At 35.2% G+C, this 19,028-nt stretch overlaps 1 protein-coding gene across 2 annotated transcripts in view; it reads right to left on the reverse strand.

The window, feature by feature from the left end:
* The window catches only part of LOC129272106 (receptor-type tyrosine-protein phosphatase mu-like), a 38,747-nt gene that overhangs the window by 15,046 nt on the left and 4,673 nt on the right, over positions 1-19,028 (reverse strand). For both annotated transcript variants that reach the window (XR_010295026.1, XM_064106299.1), the window contains exons 5-20: positions 18,747-18,896; positions 18,218-18,346; positions 17,363-17,530; positions 16,565-16,693; positions 15,470-15,739; positions 14,927-15,069; positions 14,371-14,563; positions 12,939-13,110; positions 9,638-9,723; positions 8,968-9,224; positions 7,803-7,890; positions 7,049-7,125; positions 5,706-5,742; positions 1,498-1,595; positions 1,204-1,326; positions 276-427 (exon numbers count right to left, since the gene is read on the reverse strand). Coding sequence is in view for 1 of the 2 variants with exons in the window: in XM_064106299.1 (XP_063962369.1) it covers positions 276-427; positions 1,204-1,326; positions 1,498-1,595; positions 5,706-5,742; positions 7,049-7,125; positions 7,803-7,890; positions 8,968-9,224; positions 9,638-9,723; positions 12,939-13,110; positions 14,371-14,563; positions 14,927-15,069; positions 15,470-15,739; positions 16,565-16,693; positions 17,363-17,530; positions 18,218-18,346; positions 18,747-18,896 (2,272 nt within the window). In the remaining variant the exon portion in view is untranslated. The remainder of the gene's footprint in view (positions 1-275; positions 428-1,203; positions 1,327-1,497; positions 1,596-5,705; positions 5,743-7,048; positions 7,126-7,802; positions 7,891-8,967; positions 9,225-9,637; positions 9,724-12,938; positions 13,111-14,370; positions 14,564-14,926; positions 15,070-15,469; positions 15,740-16,564; positions 16,694-17,362; positions 17,531-18,217; positions 18,347-18,746; positions 18,897-19,028) is intronic.

A 19,028-nucleotide genomic window follows, 5' to 3' on the forward strand; every position in this document is an offset into this window, starting at 1 on the left:
CTGATTTTTACATTTTTGACTGATTATTGTGCTAAAGAACTTAAGCATTGACGTCATCGCAATGCCGGCTTAGAGGCTGAAGCCATTGCCTTTCATGCATTGGTGATCTGCAGCTGGCACACCTCTGATAACTCTGTTTATGTGTATTTCTATATACTCTGAGGGAGGGCACTTTGGAATTATGACATCACACGCACAAGGTCTATACACTGCGATTGTAATAAGGGGGATTATATGGTTGTATTCTATGGCAAAGGAAGTGCGTGAGATGTTACCTGCAATGTACAAGCAGTGGTACATCCCCTGCTTCTACTTGGCTTTCATTGAAATCCTTAATCATCTTGAGAACAGGACCAGCAAACTTTGGTACACCTTTATCGGGCCAGCCCTGGTAGTGGTATTGCTTTAACGTCCTTGATTCTGAGCCCTTGAGAAATAGAATATAGAATAATTACATTGAAATCCTATCTTCAATTTTGGTAAATACCGGTAGCCCCAAAAATGCATATGTCACTAATCCATTTCATTAGTAGATGATATTAATGCATTTGCCCCAACTTGGTTGTGACATGATGGATGTCAACTAAAAATGTGTTTTATTAGATGGATTTACCAACTTTACATCAGAATTTTATTTGATCGGGTGCACAATCAAAATAGATATATCTGCATATTTTTGTCTTGTTAATATAAAACAGTTTCTCAAGCATGGAATGCTCTGAAAATCTATTTCTTTGATTATTTTCTACTATTTGTTGCTAATACAGACAATACTATCCAGTGTCTTTCTAATATCCAATTACTAAATATTTAAAGTAAGTGCTCAAATGCCAACTTTACCAAAGAAAAAAATCTGAGAGAAGGCGCTACATTGAAATTTATTTCCTAATGACCAGAAAAATACAATATCTAAATTCTACTGGGTAAAAATGCATCATATTACCATATTTGCCATTGTTACTTCATTTCACTTTGGTTTGTATCTATTAAATGCATACTAATATTGTACTACTTGTACAGTACTTCAACGACCTTTCCTACTTCTTTTCTTACCTCCTTATAATCAATACAAGGAGACCGTTTCAAAAGGCATAATGGACTACAATGTAAAAAACGTTTATATTGAAGTCAGTAAATTATAAGATTTAATCTCCCTTTTGTAATTATGAATTTTAAAATGCACTGAATTAGAAGATGTCTCACATTTGTAGCTGCTAGAATCCTGATGACATATCGATGGCACAGATCAACATGGTGACATGTAACTTGGATGTTACCATATGCTGCAGTTTCTCCTTCACTGGGCCAATACTGTAAGCATTTAGCCTGTTGAGAAAGATAACAGTCCATACATAAATACATGTACTCATTGTAGCTTTTAACTTTTATTGCAAATTTGTTATTTATATTATGAAACAGGCCCCTGATACTAGCAGATCATTATTTCATTCTTATAAAAGCTCAATACACATTACCATGCATTATGAGTCTCCTTACCTTTCCATCTTCAAACAAGTTGGTTACCATGACGATATTGTGAACATTCTCCATCCACACCATCCGCCAGAAATCGGACAAAGATGCTTTGTTTGGTCCTGCATGAAAAAGTACAAATACAGCACACACATTAATAAGGAACATTCTGTTGCTCGCTTTTTATTCCATTCATGGATTGGCATCCTAATAAAATCTTTCTTTTATCAACAAGTACAAACCAATAAGGTCTCTATGCTCATCAACTTCTCATAAGCTTGTAATTCCAAACATTTTAAAAAAACTTAGAGGGGGATCTTTTGTTCATGCATTTCCTATATTGTAAAATACCCTTCCTGTAGACATTGAAACATACATGTATATCTGTGTTGAATCTTATTGAAATCTTCTCAAAATATTTTTATTTAATTTTTAGCTCTATATCAGCCTTGGGCACTCTACAGAGTGGAATTGGCAGTTTATAAGTTACATTATTAATATCTTTAATAAACCATATCAATATCAATGACAGGGATAATGCTAAAAGAAGAACAAAGATTATGAAAACCCACTAATTTCAATTATAAAATACAGTATAAACAATAAAATAAATGAACTAGACCCTCCACCTAAAAAACCCACATACAGTCCCCCAAAATGAAGTTTTATATCTTTATTAAGCTTTAAAAAGCAAATCCTGAACATTAAAAAGATAAAAGACAGAAGTATTTAGTTAGATGTATAAGAATTTCAGTATTAAGAGCCTCAAAGAGTAATGAGAAAATAAGGTTAGAGTTTGGGATCACTCAAGCCTGACACATGCATACCGGTACTATGTAATCTTAGTTTAAAAATGTCAGCATTCCAGAAAAATTGAAACTCCTTTGTCTCATTTTGAAGCGATTTTTCAGATTTTAACTTTCTAAAGACCAAATTAATATTTTGGCAATTTACTCAGACTATTCCCTGGTGACTTATTGTTGTTTGTATGAATGCAGGCAACAAATATGTAACAATTTACTATTCCAACTCTTCATTGCATATAATGCAGTATATATTAAACTATATGAAGAAATTATGACCCTTCACCTTGAAAGCCAGTCGCCCTAATCAATTTTTTTTTAGAATGATATCCTGTCAAAATGATTAAGAATAATCAACAGAAGTACTTGATTAATAATGACGAATTTCAGTGAGCTCTTTATGACGTTGTAACATAGTATCATTCGAGTTTATAATGCGCTTGCAGAGGTGAATATTGTAACAATATTGCACCTTTTTTCTCCATTGAAACAGGACATGTATACCTTAGACATGTAGTGTGCAAACTATACTGTAAACCCACAGCAAGTTAACATAAGGAAGAATAATTAATACAAGGTTTCATTTATTGTATAAAAAATTTGGCTTGTATGTGAAATATTAATAATTAAGGGGAAAAGGAAATTAAGAACGACACCCATTACATATCTGCTCTAAGCACTTTAAACATATAGTACCATCTTATCAAGAAAGGGGGTAGACAGCAAAGCACTTGGTTTGGGCATGTCAAGAAATGGATTGGACTTTATACCGGTAGTGAGTATCAACTTGTAAAATCATCAATTTTCTTTTTATGCTCTTCAATATTTTTATGAGCACATTTGAGTAAAGCATGATGAAAAAAATAAACACACCAAATTTGACATGTATTGGTTCATAGTGGTCCAAGGCATGGTCAACTTAATACCCAAGCCATATTTAAATTAAAATCGGCCTCGTTCAGAACTGTTTGGAACCATACCAATTAACATTGACATCAAGTACATGTACGCTAAGTAGGTATTCATACAGCCACATTTTGGACTCCCATGGACCGTTTACCACCAAATTTGAATTGTGCATATTTTTCACCATGCTCTGCCGAGATATGGTATCAACAAAGCTTAATAAAAAGAAAATATGATGTCATTGATTTGGTACTTTTATATACAGAGGGTAGTATAACAACTGTCAGAGGGAGGGGCAGTTGCCATCCAAAACCATAACAGAACATAATATCTGTGTGCTAGTTGGACAAATTTCAAAAGCAAAAAAAGGTGTACTGGGGGGGGGGGGAAGCGGAGGCAGTCACAAAAATTTAATTATGCATAAAACATCACCCTTGCAATCCTAGTTGCATGTAGTATATAACGTATCACTGCATTGATCACGATCATACTTGAGGACACGCTCTACTTAGTCTACTGCATAATGACCAGTAAGATTACTTACAAGTTCACAGAAGACAGGTGACCTTAACTAAAAAACAATATCTTTGATTAGATGATATTCAATCATTTTGAACCAAGTCTATTCATACTCAAAACATAGGAGGAATGGCACCAGAACTTTCTGATCTGTCAAAGAGTTATGTGATCAAGCCATTATTTAGACATAAGTTTGTCTGACCTGACCATTCCAGTTCCACTGTGTATTAAGATGGTCATTGTTAAAAAGCTTGTGTAAGTGTTAAATATTAGGACTAAGTTTACACTGCAAGGAAAGAACTTCACTTTCAAAGAGAATGAGAGAAATTAAACACAGGTCCACAATACAGTAATCACTTCAGCACCATTATGTCAGAATACCCATAAACATTCATATGGGATCAACCACCCCCAAACCACCAATAAGTCACCAGGGAAGGCTCTCTGTTAATAGCCAAAATAGTAAATTGGTCTTCAAAAAAGCCTAAATTAAAAAGTTAGCTTGTATGAGGAGTATTTCTTCATCTTTATACTGTAAAAATTTCAGGTTGAAAAGTTGAATAGAAAACAACATAACTCAGTAAAAATCTCAAAATCAATTTTTGGCGACTAATTGTTGGTTTTGGGGTGGCTGGTCACATATATACAAATTATGTAATAATTGAATATCAAAAGCTTGTAAACCCAATAATAATTGATATATGACATGTTGGGGTATTAAAAGAAAATGGTATTCCGGAATGTTAATCAACATTTGAATATTTCAGCATCAGTATACAATAGCTTGTCATATTTCAGTCGTCTGTAAATGCATTCATGCGTTACTTTACAAACAGCTTAATAAAATATCCTTAGTTTACCAAAGGTTATGAAAGGACTCCCAGGTATACATTGATGGAATCTCACGAAGAACACTTTCAGACGTTATCACCATTCATGAATGATAGTGCTATCGATCACTAGTGGTGATCAGTGTAAACGTGACATTCAAACTTTATATTAGCATTGCAACAGGCGATTAGTCACATATTGTTCAGTTGTGATCTCCAATTGAGACAGGTAACACATGAGCAACATATGATGCAGGGGATCCATGCTTTTGTTGCTTTTCTTTCTTTGTTTTTTTTCATTATTTTGTAGCTCTTGCAACCAATACTACTTTTCATTTTAATTGTATAGGATATGTAATTGAGTCAAGCCTTGATTCTTTCTACCCTTCTGGTTCTACTCGAGGATCACCATCAATAAAGAAAGTACTCTTTTATTTTCATGTCAAAAATATGTAAAATGTTGTAGGATGTCTGATACAACACAGCATGGAATCATCCTGCATCGCAATGCATACTGCACTCTCTTCTGGGCCCTGTCTTACGAGTTGCAATTGATCCGATCAATCGCAACTATGGATGGCCAGCAACGTCAACATGTATTATGCATGTTTGTTCAAAATATTTTCTAGCTATGATGTATATTTATGCATTAATTGTTTTCTTTAAAAAATCACTGTGCTTCTCTTTGTTTACAAAGGACAGTGTGCAAATTTCCTGTATAGAAATTTATGACACTGATGGATTTCCATAGAGTTACAATTGATTGGATCTATCGTAAATCTTTGTAAAACGGGGCCCTGGACTATGTATGTGTCACAATTGAAATAAATGCACACTGTGCATTGTGATGCATTACAAACACTGATCCATTATCTACAAAGAAATTATCACAACTTACTGTCCATAATTCATATATCTAATAGCACAACGTGCTTTTTGAGTGGCAACAGATAGCTATTGTTGATCAATGTGTCATCAGGGGTGATCGATAATGCTATCCATTGAAACATGTATGTGATAACGTCCAAAAGCATGAAAAGGGAACTATTGTAAGCATGCAGTCTAAGTTATTATCAAAGAGAAAGGGTTAGCCACCAAGAATAGCCCTTGTTATACACAACTAGACAGGTTAATAAACACTACACAGATATACATGCATGGTTACACACAATACCTTGGGTGGCAATGTACATCTTTTCCTTATCAAAACTCTGTAGACGAAGGGAAGGGAAGGGAAGATAGGTTTATTTTATCAAATCACATCACATGCTACACAAAGACTTTCACTTTCAATAACGATGCATGATTTGTACGTTGTGGAGAGGGTTTATATTCGGTGACAAAACATTTGCTCCTGCGATAATTGATCAAGTCTTATTATCTCAGAGGTCATAAGGTTCAGAATCATGTAATGATAATGATTAGCGTTTGTCTAGTTTTGGAGGTTAGATTTTATGTTTGGCTTAACGTGCAGATGTTCCATCGGAGCAATCGTCGCCGGAGCAAATGTCACAGAACCTTATATTCAAATGGTATATATGCTGTTGGTCTGCCTTTCAGATAGCCTTATACCACATCCATTTCGTCAGTCTATTTGGTCAATACTACACTCAGTCTAACACCCTCTTAGTCTAATGCCCAGTTGGTCCAATTTCCAATTTGTTTACTTAGTTTTACTTTGTTACTTGGTCAAATGAAAATTTGGTTCTTTACCAGTTCATTTAGCCATCTAAACTAAAACTGAAGACTTGTTTATTTAACTCTTCATATGTATTTGTTTAACTCTGCATATGTAAATTTTGATAGTGCTTTTTTTTTTTCTCTCTCTCTATATCTTTTCACCTGTGTGCCTTGAGCAGTTAGATACACATGGATTTGGCACCTTAAAAATCATATTAGGTGGTGTTTCACCAAGAACAAAATGGTAAATTGACTAAATGTTCAAATGATTTATAGTAAACAAAGTAGTTTAGACAAAGTAGAACAATACTGTGTGGGATGAGACCAAACGGAAAGTAGACAAATTGGAAATATACCATTCTGCAATTTACAATTAAAAGTTTGTTCTTGTGTTGTATGGTAAAGTCTTTCATCGCTTAAACATGAGCTTTGTAAGAGACCCGCTGTAGAATTTTCCCCCGTAGTAATCACAGACCAAGGAAGGCCAATCAAATATACAAATATTAAGTTTTTTTAACAATCCCAGAAATGTACAATGTACCAACATTCACTAATCTCAAATATACATGTACATGCACAAAGGGTATGCAAAATCAAGTTGCAGACTTCACTATAAAGTTGGATATTATCTTTAATCAATAGAATTTGGATAACACACAGTTTGGAAGTTGTAAATCTATTTCCTTGGGTTATTCATGCATGTTTATATCCATGTACATCAACATGCAACGCGTATTGCACTCCATGCACAAAATCAAACATATTTAAGACATCCATATTCTAATTATAGAACATATCACTACAGAACTGGATATGTATAAAGAATGCTTGACTTACACTGATATAGCATGCATTGATGTAATCCGAGTTTGGATCTCCTTTCACTTTATCGAGCACCACCCGCGAGTGATCATCTGAAAATAATTCAACCGATTCAAATCTCTTCAAATTCTCTTAGAGAATATCTCAATAAAAACTATTTAAGTCATAGCTCTTCTAAATATAAATGCATTTTTCCTTCCTAGAGTAATAATAATCAGTGTTCATATTCATAAAACCTTGATATGACTTGTAATTGCCTATTATGGTGCACACTCGGGCCTACATTATGATCATGATAACCATGCTTATTCTGGTATTACAAATATGGACCCAGGTGTTAATTTATAATACTCATTTATGTACACACTCAATAGTTCCTAAATGCTTCATTTGCATTTCAAATAAAGAGTGACCATCATTATTACAGCAAGCCCAACTCTGTGGGGGTCTCCAAGAAATGACTGTGTATGTACATTTGTGAGGATCAAGGGAGCACTTCATGAAACAAATTTTCACTGACTATTGTTATGAGCTACTGAAATTCTTGAATCTGATTGGCTCAGAGCAAATTTGTCAGTAAAAACCACTGACAAGATGATTCATGATACACTCTCCAGGGCACACCTTTGATTCAGACAACATTGTTATTTTGGATGGAGGGGGGAAATGGTACAGCAAAGGGATTTCAAAAAAGCAATTATAATTAACCCTAACAATTCTTATCATAATCTTACAATCATTATTTTGATATTAGTTTTTCTATACTCACAAGCCAGGATGTTTCGATATCGATTCTTGACTTTGTTTGCTGGTAAGCTGGCAATCTTACATGGTTGACTGATATCAGGAGGCAATAACTACAACAAAAATAATAAGCAAGAGATACATATATCCATGGTGTCCCAGACATAGAGAAACTGAAGATTTAATAAGTACTTTGTCTTCATAAGTCTATACATTTAAGCATCATCGATTGAAAGCATTGGTTATATGCTCTTTGAATTGGCAATGCAATGAAATTAAATCACAGGGATTAAAAATGAAAATTGGTCATCTTAAAATAAAATCTTGCAATTTTTATTCGATTTGACCTGCACTGCATGCATATGTGGTTTTTTTTTCAATCTCTGAAAATTGGTTTAAAGGATACTCCGGGCTGAAGTCAGCTGAAGATATTCATATCTAAATAAATAGAGTAAAATTCACAGAGCAAAATACTGACAATTTCATCAAAATTTGGATAACAAATAATGAAGTTATTAAATTCTAAAGTTTTGCATTATTCCGGTGAAACAAGTCTAGGCATATCTTCATGAATATTCATCAAGTGGACTGATGATGTCACAGCCCCACTTTCCTTTTTCTTATGGTAGTACATGAAATCATAATTGTTTCATTTTTTCATAAATGTGTAAATGATGTGTCTCCAGTAGGATAAAATAAGTTGCAACAAGAAATAACTAGTGCACTTAAGCAGTTGTCAATTCAATTGTTTTAGTTCTTGGTAGAAAATTTTTTAATAATCCTAATTTCATATAATAAAATACAAAAGAACAAATGGGGATACGACATCATCAGCACACCTAATAAATATTCATGAAGACATGCCTCGAACTGTTTCACCAGAATAATGCAAATCTTTAAAATTCAATAACTATGTTACTAGTATTTGTTATCTGATTTTGATCAAATATTCAGCATTTTGCTCTGTGAATTTTACTCTTTTTATTGAGATATAGATTATCTTCAGCCCGGAGAATTCCTTCAACTGTTGCCAATTTGAATTATGAATATTAATTAATTAAATCAATCAAGTTAATTATTTGATGATTTAAGTTATCAAATAAATTAATCAAATCAATTATATTAAACTAAATTAATTGATATTTGAGAAACTATATGTACCTCTACTAGATAAAACAAAGAATACTCACCGACCATTCCTCTTCAAATGCCCTAGATCTGCGATTCCTTTGAACGTAGTTTGCAAAGTCTGCTACGACAATGGGCTTAGGTTTATGTGAAGGTGGTCGCTTGGCAGTAGGGGGTCCCTCTGTGGGTCCACCGTCAGGAACATCAGGGGGCGGGGAGACAGGACGCTGAGGGGATTTCCCTTGGAGCTTCTCATTGTCCTTCTCATGATTTGCGGTCAAGTATGTCTTTTCTTCGTAGGCTTCATTATGGTTCTCAGCTGTAATGGACATCAAAGAAATTCTTCATTTTCAACTTGAAGTGTTTCAATTAATAAGAATTGAACATTCATTCATTAAAAAAATTGTAGGTCACACTTGATGCATAAGCTCACTTACATCATGTTATCATTGGGCTATCGGGTAAGTGAATATCATTTTTGATATTTCAGGTAAATCATATTCCAACAATCAATTGCCGATAACATGGCTCATCAGGATTCAAGAAGTAAAGTGCTAAAATTGATCTGTATCAGTGCTCCACTTTGCTTTCAAAAGGATGTTGCAAGCATTTCCTGTATAATGAATTATGACATTGATTGATTTCCATAGGTGAGATTGATTGGATCATCACAACAATATGTAAGACAGGGTCTATAATTAATGAATCATCCATATTGATGAGCTTACTCACCTTTGTGTTCATCATCATATTCATTCATAGCTTGAGTTTCTAAAACAATGCGTTCCCTTCTATCGTGAAACATCTTTCTCCTTTTCCTGTATAATAACACAAATACAAGGTAACAAATAATTCTTCCCCTATACTGTACACATGTAACACTGTATAAATGGTTGAATAATGAAGGTTTTCAAAAATATTGAACGTCACATTTTATTCAGATATCATGAGGTCTCACTTGAACCTGCAGTACAGTGTCTTGGTCATTAGTGGAGTTGTGCATCACAGATTGGAAGTGGCTAGACCATAGGCTGATCATTTGGCTATGCCAAGAGCCATCTAGGGATGCAAATGATTGGAGAAAAAATTGCTTATATTGTCGGTCATCCGAACCGCTGAATCACACACACACATAACGTACATAATGCATACACAATGCAAACCAATTTCTGAGAAGTTCAACTTCAAAGTTTACTATAATTTCCACACTTTGTTCCCCAGTCTTACAACATTTTCATTGCTAGAAGAATACATGGTTGGAAAGACCAAGACAATTGCTTGACATTGGCATCTTTATTTTTCCACAAAACCAAGAATCAGAGAAAATATTGCCAAAGAGCTACATGCTTGTAATTTTTGTTTGAGCAGTTTGGATTTTCTGTGTACAAAAATGCCATAGAGGATACAACAACCCTGACCATAATTTCTATGTGAGCGATCAAGCAAAACGTTATCGCTCTTTCATGTGCAAACTCAATGCAGTACAAATACGATGGTTTAATAGACCGCGCATTTGCATATTCAGTGCGCGTAGCTGTTGTTTGCTTTGCTACAGTACACATTTTTTTTGTAAAGCATCTCCATGAATATCCCCACATATCTCAGAAACTAAAATCAATTGGTTTTTTTTTACACAAATTGACTGATACATACAATTTTGGTTATGTGCGCCAGCGGCGGCCCGCCTACACTGCACTGCTCTGTTATTTTTGTTCCATTTATCTTAATTTTGGTATGATTTGTGTATGTAGTTATTTGCATATGTTTGTACTTATCTCCTGGAAGCTACTAGACTAATTTGGAGTAATATTGGTTTGTACTTTTCTTACATTTTCTCTGTGAATTTTTTTTGAGTTTGGCTAATTGTTGAGTGTACATGCATGCAGCCATGTTACACATGCTATACATGTAGATCTATTCACTACTTTGTACAGTGAAGCTGTTCACTCAAGCCTATACCATTCCTTTGTATTGCTATTGTAAACTTGGTGATCATTCACCTCACAATGAAGATCACCTCTTTTGTAGCATTGTTGTTGCCTTTTTGTATACTGCACTGCAAGTGCTACCCAGTTAATCAAGGCTATGTATTAGACTCTGTACATGATGTTACTGGTGTTTATGTTAAACCTTCACCCAAGAAATACATGCTGACTCATAAGTTCATTGGTTCTCCTGTTCAATATTATTCTAACGCTGATTCTGCTTTAAGGATTTTAATCTTGATTTCTGGTGATGTAAATCCAAATCCTGGGCCAGTCAATCTAGGACAAGGCTCTCATGGCGAAATAAGATCTCCAATAGTTAATGTCAAAACTTATACCTATGATGTTGATACTCTGTATTCCTTAAACACAGGATATTCTTCTCAATTTCGCTCCATAAATAAGGAGCTGTACAACAGGTTATTGTCTCTAAGCATTAATAGACGGAAGACACATCGAGGTAAGAGGGGTGGTCGCGATCGATTCAAAGATAATTTGAGAGACCCTCCTTCTTAATGTATCTAGTTCCATTCTCCATGAAATGGATGTAGAAAAGGTAACTGCCATGATACTCCTCGATCTGTCTTCTGCCTTCGACACTGTTAACCATAATGTTTTGTTGAATTCTCTTAAATCTCTCGGAGTAAAAGGTAGAGCCTTAGAGTGGTTCAGGTCATATTTGTCATGTCATTCACAAGCAGTCATGATCAATGGCTGTTCTTCTGAGTTTTTACCTCTGACCTGTGGTGTTCCGCAAGGCTCTGTGGGCGGGCCGGTCCTCTTCTCATTATACCTGATAGGACTGAAAAACGTTTTCCGGAATTACTCTCTGCATTATCATATTTACGCAGACGATATCCAGATTTTTGTATCCTTCAAGCCCCATTCAGCCGCTGGCGCGATTTACAATCTTGAAAGATGTGTAAGAGATGTTCATACTTGGTTAAGTTCACATTCTTTGAAGTTAAACTTTGCTAAATGTGAATTCTTATTGTTCGGTTCGAAGAGTCAGTTGTCTAAAATAACTGTTACATCTATTAACATTGCAGGTCATAATATTGCCGTATCTCAAGCTTGTCGTAATCTTGGTGTGTTCCTCGATTCAAGCATGACTATGTCTTCTCATATTCAACATGTTTGCAAATCTGTCCGTTACCAGTTACGTAACCTTGGTTTCATACGTAAATACTGTACCTGACCCGTAGTGCCACAGAGAAGATTGTACATGCTTTAATATCATCTAGACTTGATTTTGGCAATGCCCTACTGTTCAACCTTCCCAAATCTCAAATAACATGTTTACAGAAACTTCAGAATGCTGCTGCTCGTATAATATCATTGAGTACCAAATCAAGCCACATCACCCCTGTACTTAAAGATCTGCACTGGTTGCAAATTAGTGATCGCGTAATATTCAAAATTCTTTTGCTTGTTTATCACTGTGTTCACGGCACCGCTCCACAGTACAATATCACTCTCATTAATAGATATACCCCTTCTCAATCTTTACGGTCCCAAAACCCAGGATTTCTGTTTGTTCCCAAATGTAAATCAAAATGGGGGGATAGGGCTTTCATACATGCGGGTCCTTCACTCTGGAACTCTCTTCCTCTTGTTATCCGTGACACCAAGTCTGTAGAATTATTAAAAAAAAAACTGAAAACATACTTGTACAATGCTGCATACACATGATTAACCAATATTATTTTTCACCTCTATATATGCTATTTTTTTCTCACTCTTTTCACTTTTTCACCGTGCGCCTTGAGCATTATATTTTTAATGGATTTGGCGCCTTATAAATTGCATCTATTATTATTATTATTATTACAATGGTTTGGAAGAACGCCGACAATACTCGATTCTCTGTGTCAATGTTCATTGTAGTCACATAGTGCACTACGTAAGGGGTGTTTCACCCTGTTGAAGTTCTCAAATATATAACTGTGAAGATGATTTCCCAGTGTGTTTTAAACTGTGGGACACTGTGGGAGTGAAACTGTCCTTTCCAGGAGAAAATGCTCTAAATGTTTCTCTTTTCCACATACCTTCTCTGAATTCCAACGACTACCATGACAAGAACGATGATGATGATGCATACAACGATGATAACCGGTACAATTATGTACAAGAGTAGTTGATCATTGGCAGGAGAAGCCAGCGTCACCTCTGCTGTGGTTGTTTTGCTTTCTACTGTTGTTGGCATAGATGTCGTTGAAGCTACACGAGTATCAAAATACATCAGATTTAACAATTCACAATTTCTATTCAATTCAATTCAGGTTTATTGCAAAAAACATGATTGGCAGTCACAGACTGAATTGTACATGTTTACACAATGCCAATATATAACAATAATCAAAATTACTAAGATAAACAATGAATATACAAATTAAAATTACATATATGCAGTTAAAAATGGAGTTAAAATGGATAAAAAAATAAAATGATAGATAATATAATATTGCACATTCATTACACAAATTTCAAACTTGATTACCATGGTACTTATTTAATAATCTGGTCAGACTTGGAAGAGCACTGTTCTGAAATCTTTTTGTTTTACATGAAATCTCCTTATATTTATTTATATGGCGTAAATTGAAAGTGTTTGTTTTCAGTGGAGGTAACCAGTTCTTGTGCAATAGTCATAATTCATATTCTCATCAAGACCCATTCAATAAAAACGGTCACTACAGGTTGGTGGGATTTTTAGTGTTTAAGTAATAGTCCAATACAATTAACATGAATGAACCAAACAAAAATATTAGACAAACTTTAAAGCCTGTATGCTACAGCAACTTTCAACAGCATTAGCCCAAGACCCAAGGTCCTCAAAAGTTTCCTTGATCCATATTAACATGTCTTATGATATAAAGATAACAAAACCTTCTGCTACACCATGAAATATTCATTTCAGAATATTTGCGAGAAATTAAATATTTACAATATACTTCCATGTATTCCTTAGTTTTCAAGAAAGATCACAATCTAATCACATTTATAATCTTAAACCAAATTGATAATGAATGTCTGATTGCTTTTCATAAGTGTATACTGCATCTAATGCACATAGCCCTACAGCCTTAGTTCTTAATTAATTTTCACAGAGGGCAACAAAATCTTGGAAATGAAGTAACTTGGCCACTACATAAAAGGGCATGAGATCACAGTCCCAGATTTCGTTTACACTATGATTATCAACGGCGTATGTAGTGAGCCAAAATTTTGGAGGACAGATTTAACTTTGCGTATAGGGCAAAAATTTGAACTTTTTAAAATGAAAATATAATTTTGTGATATATTTTGATATAATCAATTGATAGCACATTTCACCATTTTCCTTTCTTTTTCCCTGTTTATTTTTGGGGGGTCCATGACCCTCCGCCATCTATACGCTTGTGCATGTGATAAAGCAGAACAATAAAATCATTACTTGTTGCAACTACAGGTACATTTACTTTGCTTTAACAAACTAACCTGGTAATGGTAAGGTAACTGGCTGTGACTCCGGTCCCCTGGGTCCTTCTCCTCCTTCACCTTTTCTCACCGCTGCTACAGAGAATTTATACGTGTTCCCTGGAGATAGCCCCATCACGGTGTATACGTAGCTTCCCATCATATTGCCTTCATCAGATGTTACAAACCCAGCCATGTTCATGGTGCTACCGACCTAACAAAATGACAATAATTGTTTAGTAAGGAAAGATTCTATGTTATATAATAAACATTTATGAATAAGAATGGCCATGTTCACGCTGCTACCAAACCATTGACGCAATAGTAAACGTTTTTAAGAAAATAATAGAAACCTGGCCATGTTCACGCTGCTACCGACCTATTAAAACAATAATATAAATTTTAAGGAAACATTCTGTGTTATGATATATACATTAATGAATATTATAGAAACCTAGCAATGTTCATGCTGCTACCGAGCTGCTAAAGCAGGGAAAATAGTATGCAGCTCTCAGAGAGATTGTGGTATAATCTACTGCAAAGTGACAAAACAAATGAAATAATAAACCTGACTTACATCGTAATATACATTGTATCCGATGATAGGGCCATCTCCCCCATCAAGAGACTTATTCTCTGCTTTCCAGCCAAGCCAGTCAATTGTAGCATTCTCAGTGGTATAGCTAACAACAGAGGGTGCCATCATCAATGTCGGAAGAACTGAAAGTTAAGATAGTATCAGAAGAAATGAGATTATGTAAGGATTAGAGGAATTCAATACTATTTATGTAGTCAGTCTGGGCGCCGGTTGAATAAAAGATACAACTTAGACTTAAATTGTAACTACCTAGTCCTTGAATTTGATTGGTTGGTGAGCATTGTTACCATGGTAGTTATTACCATTGGATTGCAAGTTAACCTTATACAAATGTTCATGCGATGGGGTAGAGATAAGGTAGAAACATGTATATCTACTACTACTGTCGAATTCTAATGTCAATTTCAATTTCATAATTGTGATATGTATCTCTGAAAATGGAATCCTCTTTTCCTGGGGAGCACTGTATAAAGCTTAAAAATAAATAACACAAAGTCATAATCATCATTGATTCTATCTTACCAAAATAATCAAGATTAACTCCGGAGGACGCGGATTCCCCATCAGCAGACACCTCACAGTAGACCAAAGTTTCCCCGTTGGTAATAGTGAACGTCACATTGTAGAACTGTCCAACAGTCTCGATGTCAGCAGAGTCTACCACAGGGCCAATGGCTGTACCAAGCCTGGCAGACATAGTCAAGGATGATATATTCTTTGGAGAATGGAACACACACATCACATCAAGAGGCTGGCCACGATTTACCTTCTTATATGACGAGTGCACAACACCTGAAGGGAGCAAAATAAATGGAAACAAAAATAAAAGCACACCTGTGGAATTACATGTAACATCATCATTGTAACTATTTTAATTTTGTCTCATGGGATGTTGCTAGAAACCTGCAATCAATCGCCAAGTCAATTTTGGGTCTGAAAATCAATCATAAGCCTCGCAACTACCCGCGAATATGCACTCAATTGCTGGTTTCCTTTTTGAAAAGGAAGTTGAGAAGTTACTTTCCTACAGTTATTATTGATTAATCAATTGTAAATTTGCAATGACAATTTTTCAATTACCTGTAACTGCAATAATTTTCTTTGAACACCCCGAGATGTAAAAGTCATATTGTGATTGAGATAATGAATCACAGCTACAAGCATGGGCCATAGCTGGACAATCACTTCAAGATGATTGACATGTGTCATGTTTCATGGTAGTATAAGTTTGACAGTGTACCAATATAACGTGCTAAATTTTGAAGAATTTGATTGGTCAATAATTCACTATTGCCTTGCGACAAAAGTAAAAGATCCACAGCTATCTATTGTGTTGCAAAAATAAATATATATGTTTTTGCCTCATCATATCTCACTGACTCTTTACACAAAAACAAAGATAGCTGATTATTGTCACGGCATGCCAAAAGAAGTAACAAAAACAAAACCACAGGGGTTGAGCAGAGAGGGATATTTAGCCATTAAAGTGTCCTATATCACCCTAGTAAAATGCAAAATAGTCACCATAAAGTAACATCGAGTCTAAAAAAAACGTAAGAGAAGACATTTTTGTCCCTAGTCCGAACAAGCCTATCTAAGAGTGAAGATGATATATACCTGTTTGGCATGAAGGTCCTATCCATTCAGACTGACATCTTCCCGCACATACTCCTGTCATATTGTCACATGACTGGGAACCACCTTGGCAATGGCAGGTCTTACTACAATCATCAAAACATCCTTCATCTAAAAAAAAGACAATTTACAGACAAATAAGAATTTTTAAATGTCGATTATGATTTAGCTGGGTGATAAAAATTTTCTCATGAAATAAGACTTTTCACAATTAAAGTCCTAACAAAAGTTCATTATGATGTAACTGGGTGACAAAAACTTTAAAAGTATCCAACTGAGTGAGCAGAAAAGAAAAGCATTGTGGCCCAGTGGATCAGTCCGTCAGCTTCCCGCAAGAAGGGACATAGAGTAATTTTTATGATTATTGTCTTTAAGCCCTTTTTTATTTTCTGATATTTTGAGTTTTACTTGAAATTTTGAAATATTTTTTTTACTTATTGAATCATACTATAAGTCCCTTCTTGCGGGAAGCCGACGAGTCTCTGGACTTTAAAACAGAGGGTCATAGGTTCAAATCCCATCCATAATGCAAGAGATTGATCCAAAATGCAATGAATTGTCATATGGCATGTTGTTTGAAAAAAAAATTGCAATCAATTTTAAATACCTATACTGCATAAATACAACCCTTTACGCTATAGAAAATCAAGTTACATGCATACCATAAGTTGCACAGAGTGGGAAAACAATCATTTGCAATTGAAGCAACTCTGAAGCACTTTAACAGACTTGCAATTGATTGCACAGTTCTTCCAATGCTCTTTACAATCATATACTTACATGACTGACAATCAGCTAGTTGAACTTGATTGGATGCATACCCAGGCATACAGAGACCACCTGTACTATAGCAGATAGCAGTGATTCTATCACAAGGTCCATTATCCAAACAGTGGCACAGGTCTGTACAGTTCACGCCGTAGTATCCATCAGGACATGTTGGAGGAACTATCAAAGAGAATAATCATAGTAAATCAAGAATGAAGACAAAGAGGAAGAATAAGAAGAATGAGAACAAAATCAATAACAAGGAAGATATGAAAAAAATAAGACAAGAAAGCGAAGAAAATGGAGAAGGCAAATGAGTTGGAAGGGGAGAAGGAAAATAAAGAGAATTGGAAAGAGAAGGAGGGGGTGGAGGAAAGGAACACAGCAGTAAAGGAGGAACATAAAGAGGAGGATGTATAGAAGGAGGAAAAGGAGAAAGAGGAGAAGAGAACAGCCTATCAACAGAACATATCATCTATACACTGAATTAATGACACAATGGTTTAAGGATGAAGGCGAATCCAACCAAAAGAGAATTGCCTTGGGGGGGAGAAAGAAATATCAGACAAGCAGTTTGGTAAATGTTTGAACAAGGCCGCACAAAGAATCAGAAATTTATTGATTTTTTTATTTTTTTATTTTCAAAAAGTTCTAATCACCATACCTAATGAGATTTCAAATTGGCAGCATTTGTGATGAGACTGCAATTTTCAGCAAGAACCGCTCTTCTGTTTGATACAGAAAATGACTAAACTGTCTATATTTACCCCAAACTATACTTTTCTTGTAAACGGATCTAAACAATGTCCATTTACGGATATATGGGAAGCTGAAACTGAGGCACATTGAAGCACAGTTTAGGGTTACCTTGACAATTTGATCCTGACCATCCTTCTTGACACTGACCATCCGAACACTGACCAGTAAACCTGTCACATGATGATAGACAGTGACAGGTCTCACTACAACCGGCTCCATATGTACCAGCAGGACAAGCTAAGAGATAGAGGCCAAGAGAATGAGGTATATCCACTTCATCTAAAAGCAAATGGTCTATTTAACTACAGGTCTTTGAGCTACTAATTGGTCAAACCTAGATTCTACTTCACACTCCTCGTCAAACGCTTCGGAATCAGAGCATCCATTATTTGGAACAAAATACCAAAGAGTATTAATGAAATTTTTAGTACCCCCACTTTTAAGAAGCACCAGGAGTGCTATTTGTTTATATTGCATGATGTCTTTTCATCTGCATGATTTTTTATATGTTAACGTTATCCATCAATGTGTTCAATGTAACCATTTTTTCCAATGTTACATGTAATGATACAGATGTATAGTGTTTCCTATTTTCTCGTAGTATTATCATTATCACTTAATTCATTTTAATACTCACGTTGGTCACATTGGTTCCCGGTGAATCCCGCAAGGCAATTGCACCCGTATGGATCAGGGAGACATACATGACTCCCTGAACACAATGATAATGTATTCCCTACTCCACATGACTGACTGCAGTCCCAACCAAACTGAGACTCACCACATTCTGAAAATAAAGATAAAGAGACCAAACATGTACAGTAAGGAAAATCATATGTATAAAAGTGAATTCTGTAATTCCAAAGTTGAACTGACTTTGAGTTTCTACTTTAAACCTGTGAACTTGGAATTATACATT

The sequence above is a fragment of the Lytechinus pictus genome, chromosome 11 (assembly GCF_037042905.1).
Source record: "Lytechinus pictus isolate F3 Inbred chromosome 11, Lp3.0, whole genome shotgun sequence".
NCBI lineage: Eukaryota > Metazoa > Echinodermata > Echinoidea > Temnopleuroida > Toxopneustidae > Lytechinus > Lytechinus pictus.